A 16,125-nucleotide genomic window follows, 5' to 3' on the forward strand; every position below is an offset into this window, starting at 1 on the left:
AACACACTACTTTTATACACCAAATCATCTTGATAAGGAGTCTTATCAGACCCCCAAATCTCCTGCCACTCCAGACAGACTGGCACCCCCCAATAGTGTCCATTGTCTTATAGAGTCCCAGTGGTACAGAGGTGGCTATTTTGGGGTCGTTGGAAAGCCCTCTGGCCCCAGATACCACAGTCCAAAAAGCGACGTGATCCATGGCGGGGGCCGGAGCTACGGGTGATCAAATGTACACCGGGAAGGCCAAGGGGAAGCTGGAGTTGTAGGGGGGTCTGAAACCCCCAGTTCCCAAGGGAGCTCCCTTCCGGGAATCACCCCACCTCTTGCCCTCCAAAGAGGGTACCAATCCTCAAAAAAGCGGAGCTCTGGGGTGAAGGGCCACTGGAGCGACCTGGTGAAAATGTCAGCGGTATGCAGGGAGGCGTGGCCGGCCGGAAGTTCCAGGAGCCTGGCCAGCCGGAGAGGGGTTGGATGGTCAGAGGTCAGCTCTTCTGTGAGAAGGTACAGAACATAAAACAAGTAAAGCCAAGTGTCTGGGAGATTGCGAATGCTCTAAAAAGTCCAAATCCGGTGAGAAATTGCAGGGGGCTAGGTAGTAGGGGGTGGGTTTTTAACCTTAGCAGCCTGGTATCCGAGACAACTAATATAAAAAAGATTATGCACGTATACTGATCTAAAAATCCAGTATAAAATCTTTTAAAAACTTACTTAGAAGCTCCAAGTTTAGCACTGTTGATGAGGTTGACTGGGACACCCAGTGAAAGGGGCTGGAAAAAAACAAAAGGAGCAAACACTCCACCTCCCCCAATTCCCTGCATATGAAAAGACAGATAACATACACAGGAGTCTTAAAATCATCACAATGTTATTAAAAAATAAGCAAAACTATACATTGTTACAAAAACACTCCCAGATAGGCTATATAAATGGATCATTTTCAAAACATTTATGCAAAGAAAAATCTAGTGTACAATGTCCCTTTAATAATAAAGTACAGCACTTGTGAGGAGCAACATATACTGAAAGTAATCCTTACTACAGGAGTCTATTGTATTTTGTAAAGAAACAAATTATTTGTTACCAAAATAAATTAATCACACTAAGAAAAAAGTCTAGCAGAGTATGCCCCCCCCCCCAAATGTAATGCAGAATGTTATGTAAATAAATAATTTAACAACCTCAAAATAACCTTTTTTTCTACAAGTCCAACTATACAAAATAGAGGTACATAGTGCTTTCTTTTTTTTATCCCTACAGGTTTTGACAGTAGATCCAGAAGAACCAAAAGGCCTATGAAGTTGTGAACATTCCCTTTTTAAGTGTAAACTTAATTCTCAGAATGGCCTTATTGATTGCACTCACACCTCTATCAGAAATCTGTTACTATGAATGAATCGACTTTTCTGTAAAGAAGTACTGTACTTGTCGAATTTACTCCTAAATTTACTACCCTCCAACTTGTTGTATTAATAGTTTATCTTCTACATTAATACATCCCTTAGTGATATTACGCCCATAAATATTATTTTATATATATATATATATATATATATATATATATATATATATATATATATATATATATATATATATATATATATATATATATAATATGCTTGGGACTGGAAAAGGTTTGGACTTTGGAACACTTGTATGTTTGTATCTGTAAAATGTTGCAGCTTGGAAAGGTGATGAGGGCAAGGGTAAACAATAATATTTTATGTCATTTAGGCAATATTTGCAGATGCATAAAGGCATTTTGAAAAATCAAATGTTTTATTTAGCGCACCACAAGCTGCTTTTGTTGTCAGTGTCAACCATTTTAAAAAATAATTTTCATGTTTTTCACGTACTCCCAGTCCCCAATCACTGCATTGCTGTTACTGGTCATGTTTAATGTTTGTCACTCTTAAATAGCCAATAAGGTAACGCTTAGTAAAGGAATCAATTCTGATTCCAGCTCTGCGAAGATAACTCCAATAGGATTACCCCCTTGGTAGCACATCTCATTGCCATTGGATAACTTTGCTCAAGGCGTGCCCAAATGATTCCTATATAGATTGCAGACAAAGGCGGTTTCGGACTCTCTAGTCGCCATTTTATAGTGACGAAGTTTGTAAAAAAAATTCGTTGCTCTCCTTCTAATCCTTAATTGAAAATGTCCCGAGATAGATTCAGAAATCGTGGCAGTGGAATGGGCGGTATGAATATTTATCGTCGAGGCGGTGGCGGTGGCCGTGGTGGTGGTGGGATGTCAAATTACCGTGGGCCCGGGCAAATGGATCAAAACCGCGGCCCCCATTCGCATCACCAGCAGCAACAACAACAACAAGCTACGTCGCAGCAGCAACAGACAGCTCAGCAATCTCAGCCGCCGACTCAACAGAAGCCGACTGAATCGCCTAAACCCGCACAGCAACCGCCGAAACCCACCCCGCCATCAACACCAGCGACACAGACCACTGCTACACCAACTGCACAGACTCCGACTACAACCCCACCGGTTAAAAATGAGCAGACCCCATCAAAATCGCCTGCTCCAGCAGCTCAACAGCAGCCGGCGCAATCTACCCCCCCAACACAGACCAATACTAAACAAGGCCCGCAGCAACAGGGCCCGAAACCACAGCAGCCTAAAATATCCTCGCCTGTTAAGCCAGGTCTATCCCAACAGCAGCCGCAACAGCAGCAGCATCAGCAGCCGCAGCAACATCAGCAGCAGCATCAGCAGCAGCAACATCAGCGAAACCGCTTTGGGCCTAACAATAATCAGGGCGGCCAGAAACGGCCGCATCAATCACGCTTCCATTCAGCGCCTCCTCCACAACCTCCTGCAGAAGAGGAGGAAATGTGTGAAGATAAACCTCCAGAGGAGGAAGGTGGCTGGTGTGAGGTGAGTGTAAAACAGTGATATAGTTTGTTTAAAATATAATTTATACTAACTTGTATTCTTAACGCTTGAGGTTCCGTAAAATTTGGCGATTGTAGTCTTTTTAAACGAGTTCAGATAACGCCTTGGAGTAAATACATTTCGCACATGAAAACGTAGCTTTAAAGTTGGGCTGTAACGAGGTGAGGGAACATCGTTTAATACCCCCGCTCTGATAAGTCTTTACTAATTAGTTGCGTTACTGGGGTATCTGCGACATTTGGCATTCTTTTTGCTATTTGTTTTGACTTGAGTTAAACTTGGCCGTTGTCCAAAATATTGTACGTTTACTCAGGGAGATGGTTGGCCATCTTTGTCAGTACATGTGGTAAGGTCACAGGAAGTACATAAAATGGCGGCCTTCCTTTGTCTGCGCTCCATTTTGTGGTGCGTACTCGTGCACTTTAATGTCGCTAGTTATGTTGTCTGCGTATTTTTTTTCGTATGCTGGTTTGTAGAACCAAATCTAGTATGTGCCGAGTTTTATAGTTAGCAGATTTTTAACACGATCTATTAGTGCTTTAAGTGGACGTTAAATATTTTGAAAATGTTTATGCATATCAAATAAGAAACGGTTTTTTTTATACCCGTATTTTTTCTCAAACTGTACGAGTTATTTGTGAAATCCTGTTTTGGAACCAAAGCAATTTTGTTTTACCCCTGAATATAGATCGAAACATACTATTTTATTTACTGTGAAGTACTGCTTACTTTAAAGGGCCATTTCAATGCAAACACGTTGTTGTAACTTGTGCTTTTTATTTAGCAAAACGGTTAATAGGATGAAAGTTCATATTTGCAGACTCTACCTGACAGTTACAAGTGTCCTGCTAGCTTCAAGTTACACATTTTGTTTCTTTTCACATAGAAAATGTGAATGAGTTTCCTTTACCATAAGCACTACAGCCTCCGTGTATTCAGTGATCCACCTACAGCCAATGGGTTAAAGTTGGCTTTGATGGTGCTCATTACTTTATTGAATATTAAACGTTCTTAAAATATGTGTTTTCTTTGGCTAATCTTCGTTTTGAAAAGTTATATCTAACATTTAGCGTTTTAACCCTTTAATTCTATTCCATTTTTTACCCTAGTGGTGAGTCAATTTTGAGTTGTTTTAGTGGCTACCTAAATTTAAACCCTATTGTAAGCTAGATTTCAGTGAGTGACCCACACTTTTTTTCAGCTGGCTCAGCAGATTCATAATATGCCATTATTGTATTTATAATTCATTGCATGTGGTAGCTGCAACAAAAATGTAATTTTGTGTAGATGTTAGTAAATATTGAAAATGACCCAGAGATCACTGCTTTTAATGTGACCACCTTACCAAATTGTCAAAGGGTAGCCTAATGTAACATCCCCTAACACATCTGCATTTTTACTTTTTAAAAAAAAAATCTGCTTTCTAGTACTGCTCAACCATTTGAAAACTGTATCCTCAAATGAGGGGTCTTGAAGGTTTGAAGTTGCTAAGGGAGCTTAGAGGGGTTTGAAGACTCCCACCCCCCATCCAGCCTCTTTTGTAGCTACTTGTGCATCCTTGTTCAAGCTCTTTGTGATGTCGCCACATGCATCAGCACTCCCATGAACCGGGGGGGGGGGGTGCTACCCTCTAGGCCACCAACAATAACCCCAGCCTATAGTGTAGGGGATTGTCGAAACTGCGTTTGATTGGTGACCCCCGCCCCCATGACTAAAAGAGCTGATCATGCTGCACCTACAGGCTGCAATGTGCATCAGTGGTTGAAGAGACATTAATACAAACTGTAAGCTGCATAGCAATGTACAGTCATAGCTGTGAAGTACTTTGCAATGAATAATGCAGTTTTGGTCAAATTATTTTTCCCCTTTGACCAAAAAACCCTTGCTAAACGATCAAACCAATGTGCTGATATAGCATGAACGGTTTGCTCATGTTTTAAGATGAAATTGGTGTAGTCTACCGTCTCAAATGGGTTTAGCACTGATTCAGCTTTTGTGAACATTGTAGCAGGTATTTAAATACATATATTTTTGATATTTTTTAATAGCTAAATATAAATTTATATATTAACACATAAACTACGCTGTATGCTCCCTGCTATTGCAAAGTATGCTTTACCTATCATGATTGTTGATGCAAACTGATAATCCACCTTAAAAAGGCAAAATGAGTAGAGAATGTTGAGGTAGGAGGGGGTAAACAAAACTCACAGAAAAATTGGCTAAAAGTGTAAACCCAAGCCTCCCTGGGAGAAAGTGGAGACAGTGCAATTTTCAGATGTATTTTACAGCAAAATAAATTTATATTGCATTTAAAAAAATGATTGATTTTATGAATTAAAATAGGAGTTTAATGGTCCTTTTTTATGTTTAAATATATTTTATTAACAAATTATTAGTTCAATTACAATACACAGGGGAAAAACAGAAAATAAAATAAATAACCCCCCCCCCGGTTTTTCCAGCCAATATTTCAATGAGACATATTCTAGAATATTAGGAAGTTACCATTTTAACATATCCAAATAATATTCCCCCCGCCACCTCCTATATAACTTAATGTACTTCACATGTCCCAGAGAAACAACTTGGATTGTAGAGGATCCTGCAAAAGAAGTCAAGTTTCTTAATGGTCCTTTTTAAAGGGACACAACCCCAAATTTCTTTCATGATTCAGATATTTGCTTTATATTGTTAGATACATAGATAAGTAGCATGCACATGTCTGCAGCACTACATAGCAGTAAATAGTGTTGCCATATAGTATTTCAGGCATGTGCACTAACTTACCTTTTTTTCAACAGGATAACAAAAATAAATTGATACAAGTAAATTGGAAAGCTGTTTAAAATTGTATCCCCTGACACATAAAAGAAAAATTGTTTATGTCCAGTTAAAGTGAAGGTAAAGTTGTTCTAACCAGCAATCGTTTTTATGTTACTGTTAATAACCCCAATGCAGTCGCTAGGTTTTTTATTAAAAAAATTATCTATTTTGTTCTATTTATAACTTTATATTTCCTACCGTTCCTTGAATAATCTCCTCCCACGCTCCATTTCCTGTTTTAAGACACTCTGATGGGACCGCTCTATACGTGCTTTGCATACTCGTGCACATCGAGCACGGATTAACCGCGCATGCGCATCAATTATAGACAGTGATCTTTGCGCAGGCGTTAATCAGTTTTGTTTGGCTCTACTGCGCATGCAAAAAAACTTGGCAGCTCCTTCAATGACTACAGCACAAATTTGGTCATGCGCAAAACGAGGACGTGCTCGCTTGCAAATTGAGGAGAAATTGTCACGCATGCGCATGTAAACCGCAATGTTGATGACTAAATTTGACGGCCGCCTAACGGCCAGAAAATCAATTGGATCTCTGAAGCACGTGATAGGTATTTAGAAAAAAATATAAATGTACGGGTTGTTTTTCGGAAAGCCGATTAGATGATAAAAACATTAAATATCACAGGTAATATGTTTTATAACAAATTGATGAATGAAACTTATATTTATTTGCCATCATATCTCTAATTATTTGTAATAAGGCGTTTGACTTTACCTTCACTTTAATGCCCTATTAAATGCATGTTTTCCCTCTAGGTGGACAAGTACAGGTTCAGGGCTTGGATGCAAACATTCATTTATATTATGCTTTTTGTGTAGTTACAAAGTATAACTTGTTTATAAGTGGACAAAAGTTTCAGTAAAAGCTAACCTTATCTTTTCCTGTAGGGTATTAAGGCAACCTTGTCTCTCTTGAGAAGGCCAGGAGAGAAAACGTATACCCAGCGCTGTCGATTGTTTGTGGGCAATCTTCCTACTGATATTACAGACGAAGAATTTAAAAAGCTATTTGCAAAATATGGAGAACCTGGAGAGGTTTTTATCAACAAAAGCAAGGGTTTTGGATTCATAAAGTTGGTGAGTGTTCAAATGTTTTACATAATTTGCTAGCATTTAATATTTACAATATTTTCAGTAGACTCTCCAAATAGTGAATTGATTTACAATATTTTCAGTATTTTTTGAAAGGGATATGTAATTAATGCATTACTAGTTGTAGTTCTAACTACCTTTAGACTTAGCATATTTTGTATTACTTTCACTATTTTGCAACCCCCAGCAGGTCCCCACTGTCATGTACCTTTTTTTTCACACCCCTGTTATATGCTATATGGTGCTCAAAGGAAACTTTAATGAAAGCTTAACATTTTCAGTTGTCAAACTAGTGTCCTGTTTAGCTTTTTATTCCTGATGACAATGCAACTTTGGTTGTTACTAATTGTATGATTGTATTCTTAGGAATCCAGGGCATTGTCAGAAATAGCAAAGGCAGAACTTGATGACTTCCCCATGAGAGGTAGACAGCTAAGGGTTCGTTTTGCAACACATTCAGCAGCCCTCTCTGTACGCAACCTATCTCCCTTTGTGTCTAATGAGCTTCTGGAGGAGGCATTTAGTCAGTTTGGCCCAGTTGAAAGGGCTGTAGTTATTGTGGATGATCGTGGACGGTCTACAGGAAAAGGAATTGTGGAATTTGCTTCAAAACCAGCTGCCAGAAAAGCATATGAGAGATGTAATGACGGTGTCTTCCTTTTAACCACGTAAGAACCATTTGATGACATGGGGTTTGTTTTTTGGAAATCATACTATTTTACTCTAATATGTAAATACTTATTTTTTAATATATTTAATTTAGAACTCCAATGCCGGTTATTGTGGAGCCACTTGAGCAGTTTGATACCGAAGATGGGCTGCCAGAGAAACTTGCCCAAAAAAATCACTTATTCCAAAAGTAAGGCACAATTTCACTAAAACTTCTCTGAAATTGTTGTTGTGGCTCTGTATGTTTCATGTTTCACGGTTTTTCTTTTAGGGAGCGGGAAATCCCACCTCGTTTTGCACAGCATGGCACATTTGAGTTTGAGTATTCCCAGAGATGGAAATCTCTGGATGAGATGGAAAAACAACAAAGGCAACAGGTAGAGAAAAACATGAAGGATGCAAAGGAGAAGCTTGAAAGTGAGATGGATGATGCTTATCATGAGCATCAAGCTAACTTGTTGCGTCAAGGTTAGTGATGCCTTTTATGGTCTTGTGGTTTCAATATAGAAGTGAAATAATCTTGTCTCGCTCTAATAGAGTATATATAGTTTGCTAAAGTAGTAATCTAGAGTTTTAACTTCTGTCCTTTATTTTTTACCTATCTGAGGCATAGCTATTCTGCATATATGCGTAAATTAATTTCATAATTCTGTTACAAATTTGCATAGTTCACTGCTGTATTCTGTGTGACCTTAAAACCTACAAATGGCAGCCTCTTGCATTGCTTGGAATTTGGGCAATTTTAAAGGACCATTAAATACAGTAGAAGTGCATGATAAAACAATGCAATAGCACTGAATTTTAAAGGGCCACTGAAGTCAAAATTAAGCTTTCATGGTTCAAAGAGGAAACAATTTTAAAATTCCATATCGCATCCTATATCTAAATGTGCATATTCTTTGAATATGCAGACTTTGAGGCACCAGCTCCTAAGCATGTGCAAGGTTCACCGAATATACGTATATACTTTTTCTGATTGGTTGATGGCTGTCACATGATGTAGTAGGAAGGAAAGTAAAACTAACTTTAAAAATTTTAGAAAACAATTACTATTCAAGTGAAATTTAAATTAAAGTGAATGTAAATTTTGATGCTGAAGTGCCAGTTTTTTTTTTAAAAAATTCGATTAAAAACAGGGGCACTTTAATTCATTAAAATTTACATTTCACTCCTGTGAAAAAATACTTTTTTAAACTTGACAGCAGCTCCAGCTTCCTCCGGTCGTCGCTCCCAGTTTAGCACTTGAGGTTAGGCTGGGAAAGCAGGTAGACATTCCTCTCCCCCTGTACTGCATATGAATGGACAGATAACACAAACAGGACCAGCAGGAATCTGTAGAACCAAGCCCCCAAGTATCAGATGTAGATTGGAGTCTGAAAATCAAAACTGTAAAAAAAAGTGTGTGTATATATACACTCCCAGATGAGCTGTATAAGTGAATCATCGACAAAACATGCAAGGAAAAATGTAGTGTACAATGTCCCATCTGAGTCCGGAAACTTTCCTTATGACTTAAAGGATCTATGGGTTGGACTAAGCGCCAGATAAAAACCTTAAAGCCTGGGGGCGGGTGACTCCTAGCTGTTACCCAGAAAAAAGTCAGAAAGTGTGGGATCCCAGGCGCATACCCTAAGGAGGCTAACGTATAAGAAACCAGAGAGTGGCTAAAACTAATTTAATAAATCTTCACAAAATCAATTAAAAACAAGAATACAGTTGAGTAAATATAAAAATAACACAATATATATACTTCATGGATCCATGAGCAAGGATCAAAGCTATAACAAATTTATTATAATGAACGATGGAACGAATAATCAGACAATAAAATCAATAAGATAAAAACAATGTTGGGGAATAGATGAATCCAATTGATTAAAAACAATAATGGCAGTCCTAAATAGTCAAGGGTGGATGTAGAAAAAAAGGTCCATAAAAAATCCAAAAAGTTATAAAAACGGGTGTTAGTGAAATCCTGTAATAAATGGATAAAGTGCGAATCCAATTGAAAATTTGATGTAATCCGATTCTAAAAGAAATTTGAATCCAAATGAGTGACGAAAGTTGTGAAAAAAATATAATAAATGGCAATCAAAAATGACGAAGTTAGTGGCAATCAAAAAAGCAAAGTATGTGGTATTCAAAAAAGGTGAGAATAAATCTGCAATCTTCAAACACAGTGCCAACAAATACTGGAAAAGTGATCCAAAATAAAAAGAAATAAAAGAAGCAAACGATCCACCTATGGAAAGAAACAAAACAAACATAGTGTAGAATGTCCTAAAAAAATAGAAATAATGGAAGGCTTACCAGTGCTGGTCTACGCGTTTCGGCCCGTGCTAGGCCTTTCTCAAGACTTGAGAAAGGCCTAGCACGGGCCGAAACGCGTAGACCAGCACTGGTAAGCCTTCCATTATTTCTATTTTTTTAGGACATTCTACACTATGTTTCTTTCCATAGGTGGATCGTTTGCTTCTTTTATTTCTTTTTGTTTTGGATCACTTTTCCAGTATTTGTTGGCACTGTGTTTGAAGATTGCAGATTTACTCACACCTTTTTTTGAATACCACATACTTTGCTTTTTTGATTGCCACTAACTTCGTCATTTTTGATTGCCATTTATTATATTTTTTTCACAACTTTCGTCACTCATTTGGATTCAAATTTCTTTTAGAATCGGATTACATCAAATTTTCAATAGGATTCGCACTTTATCCATTTATTACAGGATTTCACTAAAACCCGTTTTTATCACTCTTTGGATTTTTTATGGACCTTTTCTTTTTCTACATCCACCCTTGACTATTTAGGACTGCCATTATTATTTTTAATCAATTGGATTTATCTATTCCCCAACATTGTTTTTATCTTACTGATTTTATTGTCTGATTATTTGTTCCATCGTTAATTATTATCAATTTGTTATAGCTTTTATCCTTGCTCATGGATCCATGAAGTATATATATATATTGTGGTGTTTATATTCAACTGTATTCTTGTTTTTAATTGATTTTGTGAAGATTTATTAAATTAGTTTTAGCCACTCTCTGGTTTCTTATGACTTAAAGGACCAGTAAATACAGTAGATTTGCATATTTAACAAATGCATTATAACAAGGCAATGCAATAGCACTTTGCCAAAAAAAAAACCTACTCATTTGATTTTCAGACTGTAATAGCCATTAGTTAATCACAAATGCATATACTTATATTGGCAATTCTTGCACATGCTCATCAGTCGATGTTGACTGCACATTTTGTTAATGGAAGTAAATTGGAACTTTTTCTCAATCTGAATCAGTTTAATTTGATCTGATTGTCCCTTTAAAGTTCCAGTTATTAAACTTATAGTATGCATGGCAGCTTTTACAAGCCTTACCTTGCCACATATAACCTTAAAGGGACAGTATACTGAAAAATAGTTTTCCCTTAATGTGTTTACAATTGCTTTTTTTACCAACTGCAGAGTAAAAAATGTATGAAAATTAGCTTTTTAATGTTTTTTTGTGTATATTAAAGCTCTGATTTTGTGTTTTGAAGCCACAACCTAATAAAATGGGTTGAGCTTGTAGATATAAGATCTCATTACTGTATCACATTGTGTACATATAGATGCTTCTTTGTCTTATATCTGTCCATAAAACAATCACCAGTACTTGGAGAGAACAATGGAAAATCAATATTTTATTACCTTATCTCTGCTATATCCAACTGGGAGTGTAATTTCTTCTGCTGGCTGTGTTTACATAGCTTATCTATAGCTGGGACCTGCGGCCACACACTTTCAGAATAGGTGGGGATATCAAAATGCTAAATAAACTATTTCAAATGCCAATATAAGGGTAAAGGAGCTACTTTTAAACAATGTAATACACTCCAGCAGGTAAAGTAGATAATTGGGAACAAATTAAAGGGGAGAACATTTTTGAGTAAACTGTCCCTTTAACGGACTTCTGCAGATATAAACTGCAATATGAGGTTTTTATGAAAGGGATAATCTAGACACACTTTTTTTTTTAAACAACTTTCAAATTTACTTACTTATTTTTTTTTCTAGTTGTGCTTTCTGCAAAACTAAACCTAGGTAGTCTCATACTAATTTCTAAGTTGTTGAACTGCTTCTTATCTTAGTGCATTTTGACAATTGTTCAGTTAGACACTGCTAGTTTGTGTCATAGATAACACTGCTCACTCCCATGGTATTGTTGGAGTCGTCACTGGCTAAAATGCATGTCTGTCAAAAGAACTGATTTAAGGGGGCAGTCTGCAGAGGTTTAGAAAAGGTAATTGGGGGTTAAGTGTTCATAAAAGTGTTACTCAAAACTGGGGTATGGATAATATAGGTTTTTTAAAAAAAAAACACATTCTGGTGTAGCTATCTGTCTACTCAATTAACTAGTCCGTATTGTCCTTTTCAAATAAAAGTTGTGCGTTTGGCTGTTAAACAAAAATGCTGCATTTACAAACTTGCCCAGTATTTTAAAGCAAGACTGCAAAAAATTACAAGGTTATTACTGTCCCTTTAACGGGTACATTGTTAATTAATTCAATTCTAATGCATCTGAGGTCTTTTGTAGACTTAATGAGACGCCAGGAAGAGCTGCGGAGAATGGAGGAAATGCACAACCAAGAGATGCAGAAGCGCAAGGAAATGCAATTGAGGTACTTTTTTTGTTCTAAATCTTTCAGTTCATCTTGTTTACATGATTGACTGTATAGTGTTTAGCTCGGTAAAACGTTCAAATATTTCAATTTCTCTAAACAGACAGGAAGAAGAACGCCGTAGACGAGAGGAAGAAATGATGCTTCGTCAACGTGAAGTGGAAGAACAGATGAGGCGGCAAAGAGAAGATGGCTATCGCATGGGTTATATGGACCAAGTAAGTTTCCACCTCTCCCCCCCAACCTCCCAATTTTAATTGCTTTGCTTTTACTAATATAAACCTAAATTTCTTTTCTAATAGAGAGAAAGGGATATGCGCATGGGTACAAATTCCATGACCCTGGCAGGTAATAAATATTTTTTATTTAATTATTATTTATTTAAAAAAAATTATTATTAAGTTTTGGTTATTTTCTTCCATAGATCAATATGGTTCTGCAAACCAGTACCCTTTAGGAACAACTGGCATGAGCTATGAGAGCAACACTGCAGTGGCACAAGCTACTATTGGAGCGTCTATGTTGGGAAGCGATATGGTAACTTATTCAGTTGTTCTTTGAGGGCAGCAGTTTTGGCATTTTTAGCCTTAATCTTTTCATAACTTTTTGTGGTGGAGTTTCTTTAGTAGTATTTAAAGTAGCTTGTCAGTTCAAATCTAGCTTCACTCCTCACACCACAAATTGCTAAACTATTTTTATGAATATTTAGGTTTGTTTTGTACTAAACTGCAAATGCCAAACCTGCATTGCAGGCAGTTGTAATATAACTCAGTGGCTCTTAACCTCATTTTCTTGAAATAGGAAATTCCATTCTGTAATTCCTTTTGTAGAAGGCCAGCAAAGGTGTGGCTCAGTTGTTGGCCCAAACCCTGGGGTCAAGTGCTACTGAGCTAATCTCATGTATTCAATAGTTGAGAAATTACCCCATGTTTGAGTCATAAAGCACATCCCAAATTAAGCAATGTCCTAAATTGCCACCATATTTTTGGGTCTGATTTTTTTTTAACTTTCATGTGTGCTTTTTTTGGATTGTAAATAGTAACTGCATTTGTGGCTCTCTTGTCTTAGTACATTTTAGGCTTGAGCAGTTTCTAAATTGGTTTATAGCTGAATACTTTGTATAGTAGGCAATGGTATCTTGCTTTAGTATACCTGTATATACTGTCCATAACACAGCAAACGATATGAATTTGGGGCTTTACTCTGCGGTATTGTGCAGCTTACAAATCAGATTAGTAAACCTGTTTAGAGTACTTAAATAAACCAAATGTTTCTAGCAACATTTCAGTGGCTTTATATGCCCTGAAAAGTTAGAATTTCTTGGGATGGTATCGTTTTTGTTCCTATTTCAGAACACTACAGTACAAAAGTAGCTAGCTACATTAAGAATCATACTTTTGCTAAATATTTTGTTTTATTGGACATTGGAAAAGCTAAAGGGCCATATTTGGAAAAAAATGTATGCTCTAATTTGTTATAGAATGTGTTTCTAATAACCCTGCACTGCTGTTTTAACCCTTAGAAGGGGGTTTAACATATTCAAGTACCACAAAGGGCATGCAGCGTACTACTGGTACGAAGCGTAAAGCGCTGCTGATAGGATCAGTAGTGGTTTCTTCTTGGGAGCCGCAGTGCTCCCCTTTGTGGCGGTTGAACAGACAGTAGTTCAGGATAGTCTTAAAATTGCATGCTCTAACAAATTAGAGCATGCAATTAAACTCTTATGGCCCCTCCAAAGAGTTGGTACCATTATTTTGTAGCTTTTAGTTTTGCATTATGGTTTAGCCTATGGAAAATGTTAAGTAGTCCACTGCACTAAAGAAATGTTCAGTTAGACATAATATTGAAGTTTCCTGTTCCTACGTGAGTACTACAAAAATGTACAGTTGTGATAGGGCTTTATGAATACTGTTGAGCATTGCTTGTTAGACTTAAAGCTTCAATTAAGAACTTAAAGGGACACTGGAGTGGAGTAACAGTTAAATGCTGCCCCCCCAAAAAAGCCATGCAATATCACACCAATTATGGTAATCAGGTTTTTAAGATTATTCTTTATAATAGAGACAAGTCTCGCAGGACACCAGGCATATAGACAAGCTAAATTAACAATTTCACATATGCATGTTCACAGCAACCAATTTATTACATATTTTAATACGGCAAAAACGTTGCTTCCAGTGTGAATTAATATTCAGAGGTTAGATTCTGATTATTCTGTTCAAAACCAAAATGTAGCATTAGTTTGCAAATTAATTTTAGACAAATGAGGGTTTTTTTTAAAACTTATTTTCTTGGTGTCTATTACCCAGTAAGAACCATTCTATTCCCGATTATTGTTGGAGGGGACACACACATGTTGGGTATATCTCACCTGTTTCTCTTATGTGAATTTTTAAATAGACTCCAGCCAATACAACTTTACAACCTTAAAGTAGTTACTTTTTTGAATGGCATCAGTCTCCTGTTAAACTATCAGTTTACTCTTGGCTAATTGTGTTGATAAGCAGCTATAACTCAATAAAACAAGTAGCTGACCAGTACAAAATTAAGTTTCTTTTTTACTTTTTTTTTTTCACTGGCCTTTAGCAGACAAAAAAGCTGTGCTAGAGTGTCCATTAGAAGCTTCTTTGTTACACAATTAACCAAGGATTGCATTGTGCAATCTGTATCTTGCTTGCCCTTTTCTCCATTGCTGCATGTGTGATGCTGGTGTGCAGTTAGGTACAACAGAGGCAGGAGTGAGAAAACAAAACTGCATAGCAGATACATGCTAGAATAAAATCAGTTTGTCACCAAGCGGTGTAAACTTAGGCGTGACTGTTACATGGCACAGAGTACTGCACGCTGGGAAATGTATATTGCTCAGTGAGTGCACACAACACAGCACCTGGTAGATTTTCATAATTTTCCCAGTAGTCTTGTTCTTGCAAAAATTAAAAAAAAATAAAAAAATAATATATATATGTGTATATATATGTGTATATATATGTATATATATCTATATATATATCTATATATATATATATATATCTATATATATCTATATCTATATATATCTATATATAGATCTATATCTAGATCTATATATATCTATATATAGATCTATATCTAGATCTATATATCTAGATCTATATATATATATATATATATATATATCTATATATATATCAAGATAGCAGTAAAATATATATGCAGAATTGGATGAAAAAAATACAAATGACATTTACACAATATAAACCTTTGTTTTAATAACCCCTACTGCTCACTGAACAGAATAGGCTACTTGTTAGCTAGTAGAGCAGCAATGTATGATGCTTCTCTGCTAAACTACACATGCACACCAACCAGCAGCCACAAACACTTTGACCCAGCAGAAAACTGTTCACTGCTAAACAGACGTGCATTTGAGTGCTGGTCTGTTAACAATAGCAGTGACGTCGCTGCAGGGAGAGAAACTATGGCCAGAAAATACTATTTGGGGCATAGAAAAAAGCATGCATGATATATTATACTTAGCAACTTGTTTTACTGGCGTTCTAGAGAATTGGAATAGTGTATGGAACCTTTGCTGTGACTCCTGTCAATTTAAGTATTTGCACTTTTTTTTAAAAGAAATTTCAAATTTCAGTCTCCCTTTGTTCCCTGTAACGTGATAACCAGCCAATCAGACTTGTATAAGTACTGTGAACTCTTTCACATGCTCAGTAGGAGATGAGACATTTTAAAAAGAATGGGCACAATTCACTATCAAAAGTAAATTAGTATATAGTCATTGCACACTGTATCAGCAACTAAATATCTGCCAGGGTGCAATGTCAAAGCAAATATCCAGAAATTCCAAAAAGACAGCACTTACTGGTCTTGAAATTTTTTTAACTTTTAATCAAGGGGTTAAAAATAGGGGATTAGCATGACATTTCGATGCCGTACTGGCATCTTTTA

The 16,125-nt window shown here is 36.7% G+C and overlaps 1 protein-coding gene across 2 annotated transcripts in view; it reads left to right on the plus strand.

The window, feature by feature from the left end:
- The first annotated feature begins 2,076 nt into the window (after positions 1 to 2,076).
- Positions 2,077 to 16,125, plus strand: part of SFPQ (splicing factor proline and glutamine rich) — a 37,770-nt gene continuing 23,721 nt past the window's right edge. For both annotated transcript variants that reach the window (XR_008401375.1, XM_053707068.1), the window contains exons 1-9: positions 2,077 to 2,896; positions 6,649 to 6,837; positions 7,219 to 7,520; positions 7,616 to 7,711; positions 7,793 to 7,989; positions 12,099 to 12,183; positions 12,287 to 12,401; positions 12,486 to 12,531; positions 12,608 to 12,720. Coding sequence is in view for 1 of the 2 variants with exons in the window: in XM_053707068.1 (XP_053563043.1) it covers positions 2,162 to 2,896; positions 6,649 to 6,837; positions 7,219 to 7,520; positions 7,616 to 7,711; positions 7,793 to 7,989; positions 12,099 to 12,183; positions 12,287 to 12,401; positions 12,486 to 12,531; positions 12,608 to 12,720 (1,878 nt within the window). In the remaining variant the exon portion in view is untranslated. The remainder of the gene's footprint in view (positions 2,897 to 6,648; positions 6,838 to 7,218; positions 7,521 to 7,615; positions 7,712 to 7,792; positions 7,990 to 12,098; positions 12,184 to 12,286; positions 12,402 to 12,485; positions 12,532 to 12,607; positions 12,721 to 16,125) is intronic.

Source organism: Bombina bombina, chromosome 3, assembly GCF_027579735.1.
Source record: "Bombina bombina isolate aBomBom1 chromosome 3, aBomBom1.pri, whole genome shotgun sequence".
Lineage (NCBI taxonomy): Eukaryota > Metazoa > Chordata > Amphibia > Anura > Bombinatoridae > Bombina > Bombina bombina.